Below are 18,377 nucleotides of genomic sequence, written 5' to 3' on the forward strand. Positions count from 1 at the left end.
GCAACAATAAGCTACTGAGCTGATATTAACCTAGAGTATGAAGAAAATTGGAGGATTATGCAGGAATGGGTTGGGAGGATCTGGGTTACAACAAGGACTTTGATTTGGATCATCTGCAATGGCAAATCCTGGAATATTAAAACACAGCTATCTTATTCGATTTGGTTGTACTAATATGGTTACCGTGAATGAAGATGACCTTTAAGTGCCATCTAAAGGCCAGAATGTACAATTACACTTGTAGCTACAAGTAGCGTGCAACTCCGATTGTCTGAAATGGTCGGGACCAGGTCTATGCCAGATAAACTGTTTTCCATAACTAGTTATTTTTTTAAAAACAGCCGAGTAGCAATAGCAAATCACTTGTATTAATCTTTAAGCAACAACAAACAGAGGAAGGGTTTTTAAGTATTAAAATTTGAATACTCACCCAAAAAAATTGACTACAATCATCGAGACCTCCCAGCTGCTGCAGATCCCTGACACACCTCTGCTGCTGAGGCTTCCTGGGCCGGCGGGATACTCACCGGCGTCGGTGGGCTCTCGTCTCCCGGTCACTGGAGCTCCTGAGGCCTGACTCTGTAGCCTCCCCAGGACTACCAACCACACCCACAGTAGTAGGCTGAGAGGTGGGTTTGGAGTTGGTGTCAGAATGGAAAGAGGGGAGGGAGTTACCTGAAATGAGGACAATTGTCCTAATTTCTCGTCAGGTGAATTTTTTTCAACCTGAGGGCAGTTCGGCCCCCAAAAAAAGGATAAATTAGGATTTCTGAATTGTTTGATATCCTCATTCGTCCAAAATTTAAAAACTTTTGCATAAATGAGGATTTTGGATAATCGGAGTTGTACTAGACAAGTTTTTTAATAAGTCATCTATTACCATTCTACAGACTCCCACAGTTGAATGCACTTTCACCCTGCCTCTTGCAAGGACTCCATTGTTCCAATGTATTTGCTCTGAAATTTTACACTGCAATCGGAGGCTTTCCTTCCTGAAACCTGGCTCACTTAGTAATTGATGGCTCTTGCCTGAATCTCGTGTATTTTCTTTTGCCCTCACCCTTTGACCTCTGAGCAGTTGCATCTCTACCTTGTTGGTCTTTGGAAGTTGCAGAAATTGTGAAGAAGAATACAATGAATGATATTCCACCTTCTCCCTTATCACCATTTGAAAGGGAATGTTTCTGTCACAACCTCACCCTTCCCCTTCACTGGCTATTTCCCTTGTATCTTTCCCATGTTATTACATGAGATGCAAAAATGTATCCTTTCACCATCTCCCAACCACCTTCCAGATGAAGCTGTCATTCACTTATATTTTATCTAATCTAGTCCACTGTATCTAGAATTCTGTGTTGTGATCTCTGCATTGGAGAAAGCAAATACAAGACTTGGTGACTGCTTACCAGAGTTCAACCCACAGGGCACACATCCCCACCCCCACCAAGCTTTGTTGCTTGCTACTTGAAATCTCAATTGCACCCTCATTTGAACATTAGTATGGTGAACAGTTATAACAGCGCACCACTTTATTTAAAGACATTGCTTATTTCTAGGTTCTGAATTCTGCAACTTCCTCTGCCTGTATGAGAATGGTATGGTCTGTTTTCATTACCAGAGCCTAACCTGCCAGGCCTTTTACCAATTTTAACACCAGGATGAGAATAACTTGGTCAGCAATTACTTTTATTTTGCACCTTAGGCTGCTCAAAGCTTTATGCTCTGTCGCCAGCAAGCTGTTGATATTTGAATCTACTTTGATTCCATGAGAGGGAGATTCTCTTGCATTCTTCAGAATCAGGTTTATTGTCATGAAATTTGGTGTTTTGTGGAAACATAGTGCAAACATACATATTACCATCTTCTGCCATTACCGATATATATATATATATATATATATATATATATATATATATATATATAAAAAACCATAACAGTGCACAAAAAGTAAGGCAGTGTCTTTGGTTCATTGATTATTCTAGAATCTGATGGCATCTTTTCAGGCTATGTCAGGGTTCTGTTCCAGAGAACTCAAAGCCAATTTTCTTAGTTTGAAGTCAGTTTTCTACTACTAAAGTTATTCTACATACAATTGCCACAGTTCATTCTGGTGAATATCCACCAAATCATCATGTATATGATATCCTGTCATTCTCTATACTGTACATTTTACTATATACCAAGCTTTTTCTATCTTGGTGAATCTGATTATACCTGTTCCATAGTTTTGTGTATCTATTGATTTTATGAAAAATTGGATGATCATTATGGGGTGAAAAAAAGTTTAATTGTATATGAAACAGCTTGGGTTTTTTCCCCATGCTCACTCCCCTCCCAGCCTGCAGGAAAAGGTGTCACGAAAGTTATTGGGAAACTTTTCAAAAGAAATCTGTTTTAGTGCAAAAAAAATGACGATTCGATGTATGAAAGGCATGCATTTTGATTTAATACCCTCGTACAATTATTGCTGTTAATACTGTACTTTGCATGTTTTCTGCCTAACTAAATGCCAAGCTTGGTTCAGCATCATGCTGAAGATTGAAAAGAGGGTTGGTGCGAGAACACAGCCTTGCTTCACGTCATTGTTAATGGAGAAGACCTCAACAATGAAGACGCTGTTTACATCCGGTACCGCACGGATGGCAGTCTCTTCAATCTGAGGCGCCTGCAAGCTCACACCAAGACACAAGAGAAACTTGTCCGTGAACTACTCTTTGCAGACGATGACGCTTTAGTTGCCCATTCAGAGCCAGCTCTTCAGCACTTGACGTCCTGTTTTGCGGAAACTGCCAAAATGTTTGGCCTGGAAGTCAGCCTGAAGAAAACTGATGTCCTCCGTCAGCCAGTTCCCCACCATGACTACCAGCCCCCCCACATCTCCATCGGGCACACAAAACTCAAAACGGTCAACCAGTTTACCTACCTCGGCTGCACCATTTCATCAGATGCAAGGATCGACAATGAGATAGACAACAGACTCGCCAAGGCAAATAGCGCCTTTGGAAGACTACACAAGAGTCTGGAAAAACAACCAACTGAAAAACCTCACAAAGATAAGCGTATACAGAGCCGTTGTCATACCCACACTCCTGTTCGGCTCCGAATCATGGGTCCTCTACCGGCATCACCTACGGCTCCTAGAACGCTTCCACCAGCGTTGTCTCCGCTCCATCCTCAACATTCATTGGAGCTCTTTCATCCCTATCGTCGAAGTACTCGAGATGGCAGAGGTCGACAGCATCGAGTCCACGCTGCTGAAGATCCAGCTGCGCTGGGTGGGTCACGTCTCTAGAATGGAGGACCATCGCCTTCCCAAGATCGTGTTATATGGCGAGCTCTCCACTGGCCACCGTGACAGAGGTGCACCAAAGAAAAGGTACAAGGACTGCCTAAAGAAATCTCTTGGTGCCTGCTACATTGACCACTGCCAGTGGGCTGATATCGCCTCAAACCGTGCATCTTGGTGCCTCACAGTTTGGCGGGCAGCAACCTCCTTTGAAGAAGACCGCAGAGCCCACCTCACTGACAAAAGGCAAAGGAGGAAAAACCAAACACCCAACCCCAACCAACCAATTTTCCCCTGCAACCGTGTCTGCCTGTCCTGCATCGGACTTGTCAGCCACAAACGAGCCTGCAGCTGACGTGAACATTTACCCCCTCCATAAATCTTCGTCCGCGAAGCCAAGCCAAAGAGAAGAAATGCCAAGCAATGACAGCGATGGAGTAGTCTTTGAAATGACCAAAAAGGGAACATTGGGGCAAATGGATTTTGTTGACGAGTAAATGTTGAAGAATGGAGCTGAATAAGTTATTGATGAGTTTTTGGAAACTTCGGTGGGTAGTTCATTTTAAAATAGTAATGCTGAAGATGATCAAGGCTTGGGGAATACTATTTTTATCTTGGACTGAGTGTTTCAGGGTTAAATTTATGATACAATTGTATAAATTTATGCATGTACAACACTCTGGAGTATTAAGACCAGTGCTGTTCACACCTTTTTAAAAGATTTGTGGGTTTTGGAGGAAGAATGGTAGAAATTTCAAGTACTTGTGTGCCTATTATTAGATTAAGAATAGGAACAGAATTAAAGTTGTATTCCCTAGAATTGGGAATGCTAAAGGAACTATTTTTCAGTTTTTTAAATGTTAAAGTGGTCATATGATGACCTATTTTTCAAAGGGCACTATTTAAAACAAGATTTAGTTACTGGTCTTGGGAATCGAGCTGAAATTTGAAGAAATGTGCTATGGACTTTTACAAAGGCAATTAATCAGTGAATTAATTAAGCAGAGATTTTGAGAGGAAAGGATGTGTGTATGTGTATAAATATATACAAAAATATATCAACCATTATCTGGTTGAAAAGTGGAACAGGTGAGACTGGGTCACTTTTTTTCTTCCAAAGTTTGGTTCCTGACCACCACCTCCCACCATAGCAGTAAATATTGGGATTGCATTTTCTAGCAACCACTGGAAAATTGGCAAACCAGACATGGAATGGAACTCTGGTAACTAATCTATAGCCAAGTTAACACTTGCATCCCACTAAATTGGCTCTTCAGTATTGTTAGGTCTGCTTTGTTCATGAATGAGTGAGTCAAACACCAGACTGAGTCGAAATCAAGGTTCTTTGTTCTTTATTGCCGGATTGTAACACTTGCAACTAACAGTGTTAGTTGGAGAAGGCGCATTCTGCTGTTATCAGCAAGTGGTGTTTTTTATATACCTTAGGATATGTACTTAGTAAATTATCATACCATGACATTGTCCAATGAATAAACTGTTGCTATCCTTCTCTGCTAGTTTCCTGCACATCAATTTGTCATCCCCACTCTTATCTTGAGAGTACAAGGTCACAACTGCATCTTGTTACGGCCCAGCACTGGGTGACTCCTTCTACATTCCCAGCTCATGATGTTTTTAACCTAACAGTATCCTGGGATAGGAATAGAGGTTTGGCTTTTCATACTTGAGCACTCCTAACCGTGCTTTCACACTTGCAAGGAGCCATCCCTGGGATTAGGACAGTACTACCTTCAACTGGTGACATCATGACTCATCGAGTGATGGTGAACCTGTCCTAAATTTTGATCAATGTAATATGATCTTGAATTTGAACAAAATTAATTATGCTCAATTATAACATAATTAAGCTTTATATGCAGCACAGTATGAGCTCTTCAGCTCCTGTTGTTGTGCCTATATAAACCTTTATAAGGGTCCACGGTAAAGTGCTAGCAATAAATAGACAATTTTTAAACAGGGTGGGAAAGTTGGCAGCGCTTTAGCACTTGATTTATATAGCATGGGGAAAGTTGGTAGCATTGTCGTGTACAATTTATAAATGCCATGGTGGGGGAGCGATGGCAGACCTGCCCTCCCAGAATTCCATGCGGCAGAGAAAGGGCTGTGTGACCGGCTGCAACAATGGAGCATTTATGGAGGGGTTTCTCTGCTGCACAGCATTCTGGGAAGTAAGGTCTGCCATTGCTTTTTCTCACTCTTTATAAATTGTGCACTATACCGCTATCAACTTTCCCACACTGTTTAAAAATTGTCTGTTATTTCAGTTTATTTCCTCTCCTGCTGCAACTTTCCCACAGCAATTACCTTAATTTTAATCTATTCTTCCTTCAGGTTCCTGCACTCACACAGGGTAATTTCAATCCCACAATGTAATTACCCATTTCACACTTGCCTGATTGCAGTATTTTTATGGTGAAAGCTTTGTACAGACATCTACACCTGAGCACATTTGTGTTGGGAGACAATATAAACACATGATATGGAGGTTTGATGTATATTAATTTAATTTTCCCTGCTCATGGGAATAGGAAAATGGGAGTTGCTAATGGAATCTGGAGGTCTGTGTTAATGCCATATGGTTGGAGAGTGCACTAGGAAATATTGATCCTCCAATTTGCAGATGGTCTCAGTTGGGCAGAGCATGAGACCATTGGACATGTTGACCATGGGAATGGGGCAGGTAAGTGAATTGGGTTCCCACTGGGAGGCAGAGCAAGGTGCACAACTGTGCAATCTCCTAGTGTGTTCAGTCTGTCCAACGTTGAAGTGACCACTGTCTGCAATAAATGAAGCTTGCAGATTCATAGCTATTGCTTTGCTTGGAAGAACTGTTTGGGACCCAAAATGGTGGTGAGGGAGGTGTGGGCACTTTTTATGTAGTCACATGGGTTTCTTTCTCAACAGCAGATCCAACAGGTTCCTCTCCACCATCCTCTGGCTAGCAGAGCTTGTTCTTTCCTCAATAACTTTTGACTCGTCCCACTTTTTCCTAAGTCAATGTGGTAGCCAGATGGGCCCACGCTGTGTCTGCCTTTTTGTTGGTATGTGGAGCAATCCATGCTGCAAGCCTACACAGGTACTGCTGCTCACCCAATTTGTCCTCTGCTTTGTTAATGACTGCATTGGTGCTGCATCATATTCCCACAAGGAGTTCATTAACTTTATCCACTTTGCTATCAACTTCCACCTCAACCTCAAATTCACTTGGTCCATCTATCGCAACACTCTCTTGATCTCTGTCTCCATCTTGGGAGACAAAAAAATTTTGACATTTTCTACAACCCATAAACTCGTATAATTACCTCCATGACATCTCTTTACACCCTATCCCTTGAAAGGATTCTATTCTTTTCTTATAATTCCTCCTTCTTCGTTGCATCTCCCAGGCAAGGACTTCTGTGTGAGATCATCCGAGGTATCCTCCTTCAAAAAACATGGCTTCCCCTCTACCACCATCTGCCCTCGCCTGTATATCCTTTGTTACCCATGCATCTGCCTTGACCTCTTCTCCCCCCAGTCTGAACAAAGAGAAGATTCCCCCTACTGCCTCAGCATGCAATGTATTTGGCACCTAAAATACTGTACTTGCACCATCTCCTCCCTCACCACCATTCAGGCCCCAAATAGTCTTTCCAAGTGAAGCAACACTTTACATGTGAATCTGCAGGGGTCATCTTCAGCATCTGGTGCTCCCATTGAGGTTTCCTCTACATCAGAGAGACTGGACTCAAACTGGGAGATGACTTCGTTGAGCACCTTTGTTTGGTCTTCTGTAATAGATCTCTCAGTGGCAACCCATTTCAATTCCCTATCCCATTCCACCTTCCCATCTTTCTATATCCTTTTCTCTAACTCTGCTTTCAGAGCTAACCGCTGTGTAGATCAATTCCCAGCTTTCCTGGCCTATCTTGTCCACCTGTGACCTTCATTGTTGGCCTGTGCTACTCCCTCTGCTCCTTCCTTCCCCCAACCTATTATTTAGGTACCTGTCCTATTTTATAAAACCTTGAAGGGCTAAGGCCCAAAACATCGGTTATCTATCTTTACCTCCTATGGACGCTGCAGGACCTGCTGAGTTTCTGCAGCACTTTTGTGTATTAATTGCAATCATGGTGTCTACAGACTTTGTTTCACTGCAGTTTTTTTGTTGTGCGTCTTGGTTAAAAATGATAACTCTTCAATTTTGCTCTGGTTTACAGAACCTGTCATAAAACAAAACTTGATAGATTTTTATTGTGTATTATATAAATGTTTCAACAATCTGAACGTTGAGTGGGTGGGGAGGGGGGAGAAAATGACACTGTATATTCAAGAGGGAAATGTTTGTGTATTTTGGTCAGTATGGTTCATAGTGTGAAAAATAAAAATAAAAAATTTTTAAAACATGTTTCAACAATCTGCACTTTTGTTTCGACATTAACAAAATTTAGATACAAATAGGACATTCAATGAATGAAGTGCATTCAGAATGTTCTAATACTACAGGAATCTGAAATGAAAACTCTTTATTGAAAACCAGGGCAATGGGGAAAATTGCTGAACCCAGCAACCTGAGTAAACCAATTCTTCAGTGAAATCGAGATCTCCTGCAAGGCTTTGCTTCAGATTTGCCGGTCATGCCATTCGTGAATGTTGCTGGTCATCATAGAGTTGTCCAACAATGAATACCTATATTTTGATCAACATGTGTCAGCTTTATATACTGATGCAGGATGAAACTATATTCAAAAGGTTTTCAGAAAATAGGAATTTAAAAAAAAATACAAAAACAAGTTCAAAACTTTTTCAAAATCAGGAAAATTACTATTTATGGACTTGTCAGCCACAAACGAGCCTGTAGCTGACGTGGACATTTACCCCTCCATAAATCTTCGTCCGCGAAGCCAAGCCAAAGAGAGAGATTAAAGAAGTAAGTGGAAAATGAAGGATGTAACAAGGTGGCTGCAGAAATATCTTGAGCAGCGATTCTCACTCAACCTGTGGTCCATGAATTGTTGTAGGTGGACTGCTGCAAAGACTAATATTACTAATGAAGCACACAACCTATTGTAGAAACTTGGCTGATTGCGCATCAGTCGGTAAACAAACTCCACTTTGCGGGCTGGAACACTCATTGAGACTAATTTGAGCAAGGTTTTAAATTTGAGGACAAAAATTCTCATTTTTCAACTGAAACAACTTGGGAAAGGGGTATGTTTTGCTGGCCTTCCCACTGGTGGTCCATGGGTGATTGTGGGTGGTCCACAGATAAAGGAATGCTTGATTTGGTGTATTCAGGAGTGGGGGGAAGGGTAGATGTTGAGAATTGCTACTCTTAAACATTTGCACAAACAAAATTGCCTGAGAAAACTCTGCACTTTGGGGTCAAAATTCTGTAAATTACCACTGGAATAGGAAGCAGAGGAAGGCTTAATTAGAGTTTGAAAGGAAATCATGTTTGTAACCCCCATTGCATTTGTGTTGTAATTAATTTTGAAACGACAGAATGAGTGAGACTAATGGAATTGCTGTTGCAAAGATTGACGTTCTGAATAGCCTCCAATCATGCCACCTGTCAGATTCTGATGAAACTTCAATTGGCCACATGGCAATTTTCTCTCTCCCTGTTAAATCTTGTGATTAAAATAAAGCCTTCCATGATGAGCAGTGCATTTGTGCTGGACCTTTTGAGCATTTCCTGCTGGTGTCGAAGCTCAGAACTGAATGAATAACATGACCTCTTGACATGTCATTCATGTAAGTGATCCCAGGAGTCTAATGCCATTCGGCCTTGAAAGTAGCAAGAATGAAAGCAAAATGCCGGTGTCAGATGACGTCATCTCACGCTGGCGATTGACTGCCTCAACCCCTAGTACAATCCCAGATGTCTGCCGGGGGAGGGGGAGAGAGGAAATAAATAGCAATAAACAACATTAAATAGCAATATTGGACAACTTTTAAACAGCATGGAAAATTGGTAGCGCTACAGTGCACAATTTATAAAGAGCATGGGGGGGGAGCAATGGTGGACGCAACTTCCCAGAATGCTGTGCAGCAGGGAACCCCTCTATGAATGCTACATATATGCAGCCAGGCATACAGAAATCCACCATCGCTTTTTTCCATGGTATTTATAAATTGTATGTGATAGTGTGCCCGCGCTGTAGAAAAATTGTGCTTATAAAGATTTATATAGGTCGACAACAATAGGGGCTGAAGGGCTCATACTGTACTGTATATAAAGCTTAATTATGTTATAATTATGATTAATCTTGCTCAAATATTAGATCTTAATACATGATCAAGATTTAGGGCAGGTCCACTGTCACTTGTTGCGTCATGACGTCACCAGTAGAAGGTAGAACAACCCTAACCCTGGGGATGGGTCCTTGCAAGTGTGAAAGCGTTCAGAGTCCCAGTTAGGAGTGATCAAGGGTGCAAAGCCAAACCCCCATTCCTATCCTGGGACACTGAGCAGCCAATTTAGTGGGATGCAAGTGTGAAAGGGCTTTAGATTGCCTGCCATATTATTGAGATTTGGGGTGCAGAATGGAATGTTGATGCAAAGCAACGTTTTGAGCCCTGCTGCATCACAAATGACCATGCTGCTGCCAACTTGGGAATGAGTACAATTTCCAGTGTGGGCTGAGTTTATATCTTTAGGAAGTAGGGTTATGTTAACAATTTTTTCAGATTTCCACAAAAATATTGCAATGAAGCACATGAATGCTTTGAATTTGAGCAAAATAGCATCCATGAAGATTTTTTTAGTCCCTAGTTGTCTTTATTGAATAAGCTTCAAGTAATGGTCACAACATAATTGTGTTTCCGATGAACGTTTACCTGGGCACTGGGTATTTTTTTGAAGTGGCCTCTGAATTGCAAAGGGGATGTGTTCCTGGAAACTGTACATAATCCAATTTTTTAATTAAGTGGAAAAGACCAAACATTTTGTGGAAGAGCTTCACCCTATGATGGGAGAGCAAGCAGGTATGGGGAAAAGCAGCTGTCAATCTGGGAGTGAGTGGTTCTGCTCAGTGCTCTCAGCTCAACTCGTTCCAAGCCCCCAGCAGCTTGTTCATAAGTGTAGATGTCTACAACTTGTGTGATTCTAATCTCGAGGGCCTGTATCCAGTTTTCACCTTTTGCATTTCCAATTTTGGGTTGGAACATCAGTTGCAGATCATTTAAAAGGCTCAATTATTAGAATATTGTAAGCATATTTCTGTCTTGGGTCACCATTTATTTTCTACTATATTCTCACCAGACTCTTGGTAATTCTAAGCTGGAACTAATATGAAATTGGATCTAAATTAGTTGATTGGAGTTAACATTGACCCAGTACTGATTCATCACCATTTGGAACTCTGCTTGCTCTAATATTGAAGAAAGAAGTAAATATTTCAAGATGCTACCACAACTTTGGTTAAAAGTGGGTTGGCTATTTGTGACTGAAATCTTTTTCCCTATTCCTGATAATTTTTTCCTTTAAAATGTTCTCACTGGGGAAGATTTCAAATTTGACTTTCAATTCACCACAAACTCCTGAACATTTTTGTAAAGTCATTGTTTAGATGGTCAGTAACTTGTCAAGATCTTAGTTTACAAGAACAAAAATTACAAACAAGAACAGGCAATCTGACCTGTTGAACGTGCTCCACTATTGATCTGGTTGTGGTCTCAGCTCCACCTACCTGCCTTTTTCCCCATAACCCTTAATTCCTTTACTATGCGAAAAATCTATTAGTCATAAATATATTTAGTGAAGCAGTCTTAGACAGAGTTCCTCCCCATCACTGTCCTGAATCTTGAGGCTAGTTCTAATTTCACTTAACAGTGGAATCAACTTTTCTTTCTCACCTATCTATCCTTTTCATAATTTTGTTTCTAAATCCATCAAGTATAGACCCAGGTGACAACCTTACTTCAGAGGCTAACCCCCGTCATCTCCAAAATAACCCAGTGAACTTCTTGCACTGCCTCTAAAGCCTGTATGCCTTTTCTGAAGTAAGGAAACCAGAATTGTATAGAGTACTCTCCAAGTGCAGCCTCATCTGTACCCTGTATGGTTGTAGCAGAATCTGTTCTTAAATTCAATCTCCCTAGCAATGAAAAGGTCATTATTAATTTGCTTTCTTGATTACTTGTTGCAACTTCAAACTGACTTTTGTGATTCATGTACAAGCACAAGTCCCTCTGCACAACAGCATGCTGCAATCTTTCACCTTTTGAATAAGCTGACTTTCCATTTTTCCTTCCTAAGTGGACGACTTCGCATTAACCAACTTTTCCCATCCTTTGAACCAATTTTTAATCTCTGCAGACACTGCATTCTCTGCACAATTTACTTTCCACTTAATTTTGTATTCTTGTGATACACTTAGTCCCTTCTTCCGAAATGTTACTGTATAATATGAATACTTTGGAAAGAGAAGACTAGGTCCTGAACTTCAGTGTAGCTTTTTACCAGTGGGGCTGTGGAGAAACTAAAAAGTGTTTTGGTGAGTTTTTGACGAAAGGGGTAGAGGAATCGAATCGTGTAGCAAAACTTCAATATTCCAGCATCTTCAGGATATTGTGCGTGCCAGTCTGGTGCACTTTCTGGATTATTGTATTTTACTTGTATTGAACATGAGATGTATTGCAAAGTAATATTTTACAATGAGCGCAGAGGATGGAAAACAAGTCAGATGCCAAACCATAACTATTTCAGAACAATTGGACATTAAATGGAGTTGGGCTGTAGATCTGGGAAGCGCTTGGAAAGGAGGAGGAGGAAGATGTGCACGGAAAGTGAAATATTAGATTCCAAGTCTAAGGTGGATATCAAGCTGACATTTGGTTATTGGAATAGCATTCTGAAAAATCAAAAATATAGGGGTGTTTCATTGGTAAATGAGCAGCAGATGCACTGATGATGTGGATGTTGTGTGGTTGGAAACGCCAAGGCTGTTTGTGCATCCAACACTGCTCAGTGGATTTGGGTGGATAAGCCACTATGTAGATGCTTTGGTTTCACTCATTTTTTTAAACAGGAAGAAATTCCAGTCCATCCAAACAGTCTGATACACTGTGGAAGTAGACTAGGCTGTCAACAGTGCAGACAGCCGTTTGCACCTGTGGTCATGACAAGTGAATGAATTGGAAAGTTGGTAGTTCAAGAACTTAGAATGGAAAGGGGTGTCTAAATGTGGGGCATATGCAAAATTATATTTATTGCTTGTTTGAAACATTAGGCAACTATTTATGAATGGGAGGATATTGTATGGTTGTTAGTTTGGGGGTTGGAATTGAAGAAAATGGTGCAGTGTAGCACAGTACAAGAGAAACAAAAGATTTTGGGGAAACAGGGCATGAAAAAGTCTATGGGAATAAAGGATCCACTTGGGAACAGGGTTGGAAATAATGAGCAACTACTGGTTAAAAGTAGAGGTGAAGATGAGTTTCGGGAGACAGTTGGTAACAGGTTAATCTTTCACCTCTGATGTGATCCATTAAACTGTTTGTAATTAATATTTCTAATTGTGTCAGAGATGGGTGGCTGTTTTTTGTTCTTTCTACAGACTAAAATGTTGAATTTTACTTTTCAATTTTATTTTGCTTCAGGTCATCATTGAAGTTACTGAAATGTTGCATAGTGCTAGCTTGCTGATCGATGATATTGAGGACAATTCGAAGCTGCGTCGAGGCTTTCCTGTGGCACACAGCATCTATGGTGTTCCATCTGTCATAAACTCTGCCAACTACGTCTACTTTCTGAGTCTGGAGAAGGTGTTGTCCCTTGGTCATCCAGAAGCAATTCAACTCTTCACCCAACAGCTACTGGAATTGCATCGTGGCCAGGGCCTGGATATCCATTGGAGAGACACTTACACCTGCCCCACAATAGAAGATTACAAGGCTATGGTGCTCCAGAAAACTGGAGGACTCTTTGGCTTGGCTGTTGGACTCATGCAGTTGTTCTCTGAAAAGAAACTAGATCTAAAGCCTCTTCTTGACTCGTTAGGACTCTTGTTCCAAATTCGTGATGATTACGCAAACCTGATCAGCAAGGATTACAGCGATAACAAAGGGTTTTGTGAAGATCTAACAGAGGGCAAATTTTCATTCCCAGTTATTCACGCCATCTGGTCGCATCCAGAAAGTACTCAGGTGCAGAATATTTTGCGCCAAAGAACTGAAAATGTAGATGTAAAGAAATACTGTGTAAACTATATCTCAAAAGTGGGTTCTTTTGATTACACCAGACAGGCACTCAAAGACTTGGAAGCAGAAGCGCTCAAAATTATTGGGCAGCTTGGAGGTAACCCAAAATTAACAGCTTTAATAGAACAACTTGGCAAAGTATATAAAGAGAGTTGAAAGAACTCTTGTCCTTTTCTCCTTTGCTTACTCTTCATTTTGTCCCTCCCCCTTGTCAATGTAGGCACACTCTCATTTAGTCCCTTTTATTCATGAGCATCCTCTTAGTCTCTTGTACTCGCATGAATGCTCTTGCAATTTTCTTCTCCATCACTTGTGTGCTAAACTTGCAGTTAAGTTGATAAGATGTAGTATCTTCTGTAACATCGTACAATACAGCACAGTACAGGCTCTTCGACCCTTGATGTTGTGCCAACCCATATTCCTTTTTTGAATATTTTGATTTTTCCAAACTCTGGAAGTTCCAATAATTCAGTGTAAGAATCACATTCATCAATTACATTTACATTTCTACAACAAAATAACTAAAAATACAATAACCATAAAGAAACTTAGACAAATAATGCTTATTTAACATAAAAAAACATGGCGCTGTTGACTAAGGACAAATAACAATTTAAGAAAAAAAAACTAAAAACACATTAACCACAGGTGCTCAAGGCCCATCCTCTAGGTCTCTTACATTCATCTTGACTTAGCCTGATTGGAATGGATTCCATTCACCCCTGAAGGACGGGGGGAGGGGGTGCGCACAGGCAGCAAAGCACAGAGAACAGCACCTATATCCTTATTCCTATGTAGTAATGCAGGTAGGGTTGTCAGATTTTAAGAAAAGTTTCATTTTTTCCTTAGATTATGTAACTTTCTCCAAGGGAACACAGCTCTGTATTTCCATATTCCAATGCTCAGTGCCCATTTGAGTCTGACTTCCAGGTAACCTCTGCACTTCCTGCCCACCACCAGTGCGATCAATACAAATTGGATTTGAAATTTGGACAGCTTCATTGTAAGTCTTGTGTCCATGGTATTTCCAAACAGGAATAACTCGAGGTCCTGTGGAAACTCTTTACCTATGATTTTCTCTAGGGCTTGGCCTTGCTCTACCCAAAAGGGCCTCAGCTTGGAGCATAACCATGTTGTGTGCTCAAAAGTTCCTGTCTCTATGCTGCACCTGAAACATTGGTCTGAAATTTCTGGTTTATCTTCAATTTCTGTGGTGAGAGATATAAGCTGGTGAAGGAAATTGTACTGCACCCGATTACGTCATGAGTAAATTATTGTGGTTATGCTATCATGACACAGATCTGACCAGCCCTGTTCATCTATCGTAACACCTAGGGTCCAACTCCAATCACTGCCTCGATCTATGAAGCCCCTGTTTCAGGCCCTCCACTTGGAACAGAGAAGACATTGCCAAAATAAACTTTTTTGTGTTTCCTCTTCGAATCAGTCTCAATGTTACTGCACTTCGGTAGGGCCATGGTTGAACCCAATTTGTCCCTCAAGAAATATTTTAACTGAAAGTAGCAAAAGAGTGTCCTATTTGACAAATCATAATTAATTATTGGCTACTCAAATGTCATGAGCATGAGCTATGAGCTGCCCCTGTTCATAACAGTCCTTGATAAACCTGATTTCCCCCTTTGGCACCAGGTGTCCAGGATCTTGTTGTCAATTATATTAAATTACTCTGAGTTGGGGGACTTTTGGAGACAACCCCACCTTCTGGCCAATACATTGGTTAATTTTGTTCCACACTTATAGCATGTTTTAGCAAGGGGTTGTCCTTGAACAACAATTTGGCATTCTGTAGCAGCTGCTAATGGCAGCTCTACTGAAATTAAGCATGTCCACACAACACAAGGGCAAACCAGTAACTGCCTTTATTTGAACTTCTTGTGCTGCTTTTTGGGGACGACCCACTTCCTGTCTGGGGCATGCTGGTCTATGGGAGTGACATCAGCGCGTTGAGTCACTGCCCAGCAACATGCAACTACGAAATGGTGACATCTCCCAGGCAGCGTCATCTTGTACCAACCAACTGGAGCTATGATTCGTCCCGTCTAACTGTGCAGTTGCTCAGCCTGTTACACCACCCGTCCAGAATCATTGCCACCCTTTGAACAAGTCACATTACTGTCTTTAGGCAGGTGGCCTCTGTCTGAGCTGGGGCAGACTGGCCAATGAACTACCTATTAACATACAAATGAACTACCTGGAGGTGGTCAATAGTAAAAACGTCCTGCTGCCTGCCAACGTCCAGGGTGAAAACAACACTCGCGCTGTAACACCTTGAATGGGCCTTTGTAGGGGTATTGAAGAGGTATTCCTTGCTGTCCTCTGCAAATGAAAACAAAGTCAGTAGATCTGCAGGGATGTGACAGAGTGGAGAGCTGTGTTGGGAAGGTGGCTATCACTCTGGGATACCCTCTGCCTCCCCGCACCATCGTAGGGCTGACCTCTGCTTTCGTCGGTTCTCCCATCTGTCCAGGTGCTCCCCTTGCTCCGGGTCGTTCCTCTATCGCCTCTTGGCCGCCATTCAGACCTTGCGCCCATTCATCGCTTCCCCTGGGCTCTTCCTCCGATGCTAACTGCCAAATGCCCATCAATCCTGCTGCTCACAAGGACCTTAAGACCTGCCCAACTCCTGCGTTTGAAGGCCTCCTCCGACATCCCCGACTCTTCCTGCGGTTCCACCAACTGTTCCTCTTGCTGGTTGGTTCCCAACTCCCTTTTTGGCCATTCCAAGAGAGGAGAATCATCCCCATGCCTTGGCTTCGATTCACCTCCACCTTACTTTTTATTCTGTTCTTCATGTTGCAGGGAAGGGTCTCTTTCAAGCTCTGGCCTTGGGCCACCTCCGCCATTTTGACTGCCATGAGGCAGGCTGGCTCGATTACCTTTTTCCTCAGCTGCTCCCTTTAATGTTTGCTTGTTTTTTCTTTGTCATTTCCTTTTCCTTGTGTCGTCTTCTGTCCTGTTTTTTTGGTAGGTTTTTGATTTTTTTTTGGTCTTCTCAATCTAGGAGCTCTGGGTTCGCTGCTCACTCCTCAGCTCCCAACACATGACACCCACCCCAATATTCCTTTTTTAAAAAGTACTAAGCCCTCCCTACCCTGTTATCCTCTATTTTTCTTTGATCTATGTCCCTGTCTGAGAGTCTCTTAAATGTTTGCCTTCACTGCCATTTTAAAATACTTATCCCACTGTCTCCCTAAACTTCTCTCCCTTTGTACATGTGTCCTCTGATTGCTGATCCTGCCCTGGGAAACAGGTGCTGGCTGTCTACTCTATCTATGCTTCTCATAACCTAAGAGAAAAGTCCCAGCTCTGCTAACCTTGCCTCAAGACTTGTTTCCCAATCGAGGCAAATCTCCTCTTCACCCTCTCCATAGTTTCCACACCCTTTTGAGGTGACCAGAACTGAACACAATTCTGTAAGTGTGGTCTTGCTAGAGAATTATAGTTGCAACATGACCTCGCTACTGAACTCAATGCCTCTTGTAATGAAGCCTAGTATTCCATAGACCTTCTTAACTATCCTTTCATCCTGTGCATATGTATGGATTTAAACCCCAAGGTTCCTCTGTTCATCCACACTCTTAAGTAACAGACTTACTCAGTTGGTTTGTCCTTCCAAAATGCATCACCTCACATTTATCTGGATTGAAATCCATTGCCACTTTTCTGCCTAACTGCATCTTGTCTATAATCCTCCTGTAACCTTCAGCTCCATCCACAATTACTCCAATCTTTGTAAACTTACTGACCCATCCTTCTGTCTCTTTATCCAAGTCTAAATACTTTCCTTCCACTACTATTCTGCTTTCTTCCCACAAGCTAATTTTTTTAATCCACACAGACAAGGTTCCACTGATCCTGTGCCTTTTGAATTTCTGGATGAATCTCATGGGGGACCTTGTGAAATGCCTTGCTAAAATCAATATAGATCACATCTACTGCCCTCCCCCTCATCAATTTGTTACCTCCTTAAAAAACTAAATTCGGCTGGTGAGGTATGACCTTCCAATAATGAAGCCATGCTGAATATCTTTGAGTAGACTGTACATCTCCAAATGCTCATAAATGCTATCCTTAAGAATTATCTTCATTAGTTTGCTGATGTAAGACTCACTGGTCTCGAATTCCCAGGATTCTCCCTATTACCTTTTTTGAAACAAGGGGACTACATTTGCCATTCACCAATCCTCCAGCACCTCCCCCTGCAGCCAGAGGATTCGAAGATCATCGCTACTGCCCTAGCTATCTCTTCTCTACTTCCCACAGCATCCTGGGGGTATATTGCGTCTGGCCCTGGGGACATCAATCTTAATGTTTTTAAGAAGATCCAATACTTTCTTAATCTCCACATGTCCAACACAGGCTTGTTCACTTTTGACCTCACAGTGATCAAAGTCCTTTTATAACCATATAACCATTTACGGAGCGGAAATAGGCCATGTTGGCCTCGAGTCCGCACTGGTTCACTGATTCTCTTGTGAAAATTGATGCAAAGTATTCATTTAGATCTTCCAGGCACATGTTGCCTCCTTTATCCTTCAGCGACCCCACCTTCATTCTCGTCATCCTTTTGTTCTTCACATACACTTGGGATTCTCCTTGATTCTACAGACCAAGGCCTTCTCATATCCCCTTCGATTTCTAAGTCCTTAAGCATCTTCCTGTCTCCCATATACTTCTCATGAGCCCTTCCTGTTCCCTGCTTCCTATATCTGACATGTTCTTCTTTCCTCTCTACTAGTTGCCTGACCTGTTTCGTCAGCCACAGTTCCCTTTTCCTACCAGGTTTTCCTTGTCCCAGTGGAACAATTAGATCCTGAACCCTCCACAAGTGGTCTCTAAACTTCCTCCACATTACTTCTGTGCT

General features: G+C 41.7%; 1 protein-coding gene across 7 annotated transcripts in view; it reads left to right on the forward strand.

Annotated features, from left to right (window-relative positions):
• The window catches only part of ggps1 (geranylgeranyl diphosphate synthase 1), a 76,457-nt gene extending 61,522 nt beyond the window's left edge, over positions 1-14,935 (forward strand). For all 7 annotated transcript variants that reach the window (XM_069885146.1, XM_069885143.1, XM_069885142.1 and 4 more), the window contains one exon: positions 12,893-14,935. In XM_069885146.1, coding sequence (XP_069741247.1) covers positions 12,893-13,648 — 756 coding nt within the window. In that variant the 3' untranslated portion in view covers positions 13,649-14,935. The remainder of the gene's footprint in view (positions 1-12,892) is intronic.
• The last annotated feature ends 3,442 nt before the right edge of the window (positions 14,936-18,377 follow it).

This window comes from Narcine bancroftii, chromosome 6, assembly GCF_036971445.1.
Source record: "Narcine bancroftii isolate sNarBan1 chromosome 6, sNarBan1.hap1, whole genome shotgun sequence".
Taxonomy (NCBI): domain Eukaryota; kingdom Metazoa; phylum Chordata; class Chondrichthyes; order Torpediniformes; family Narcinidae; genus Narcine; species Narcine bancroftii.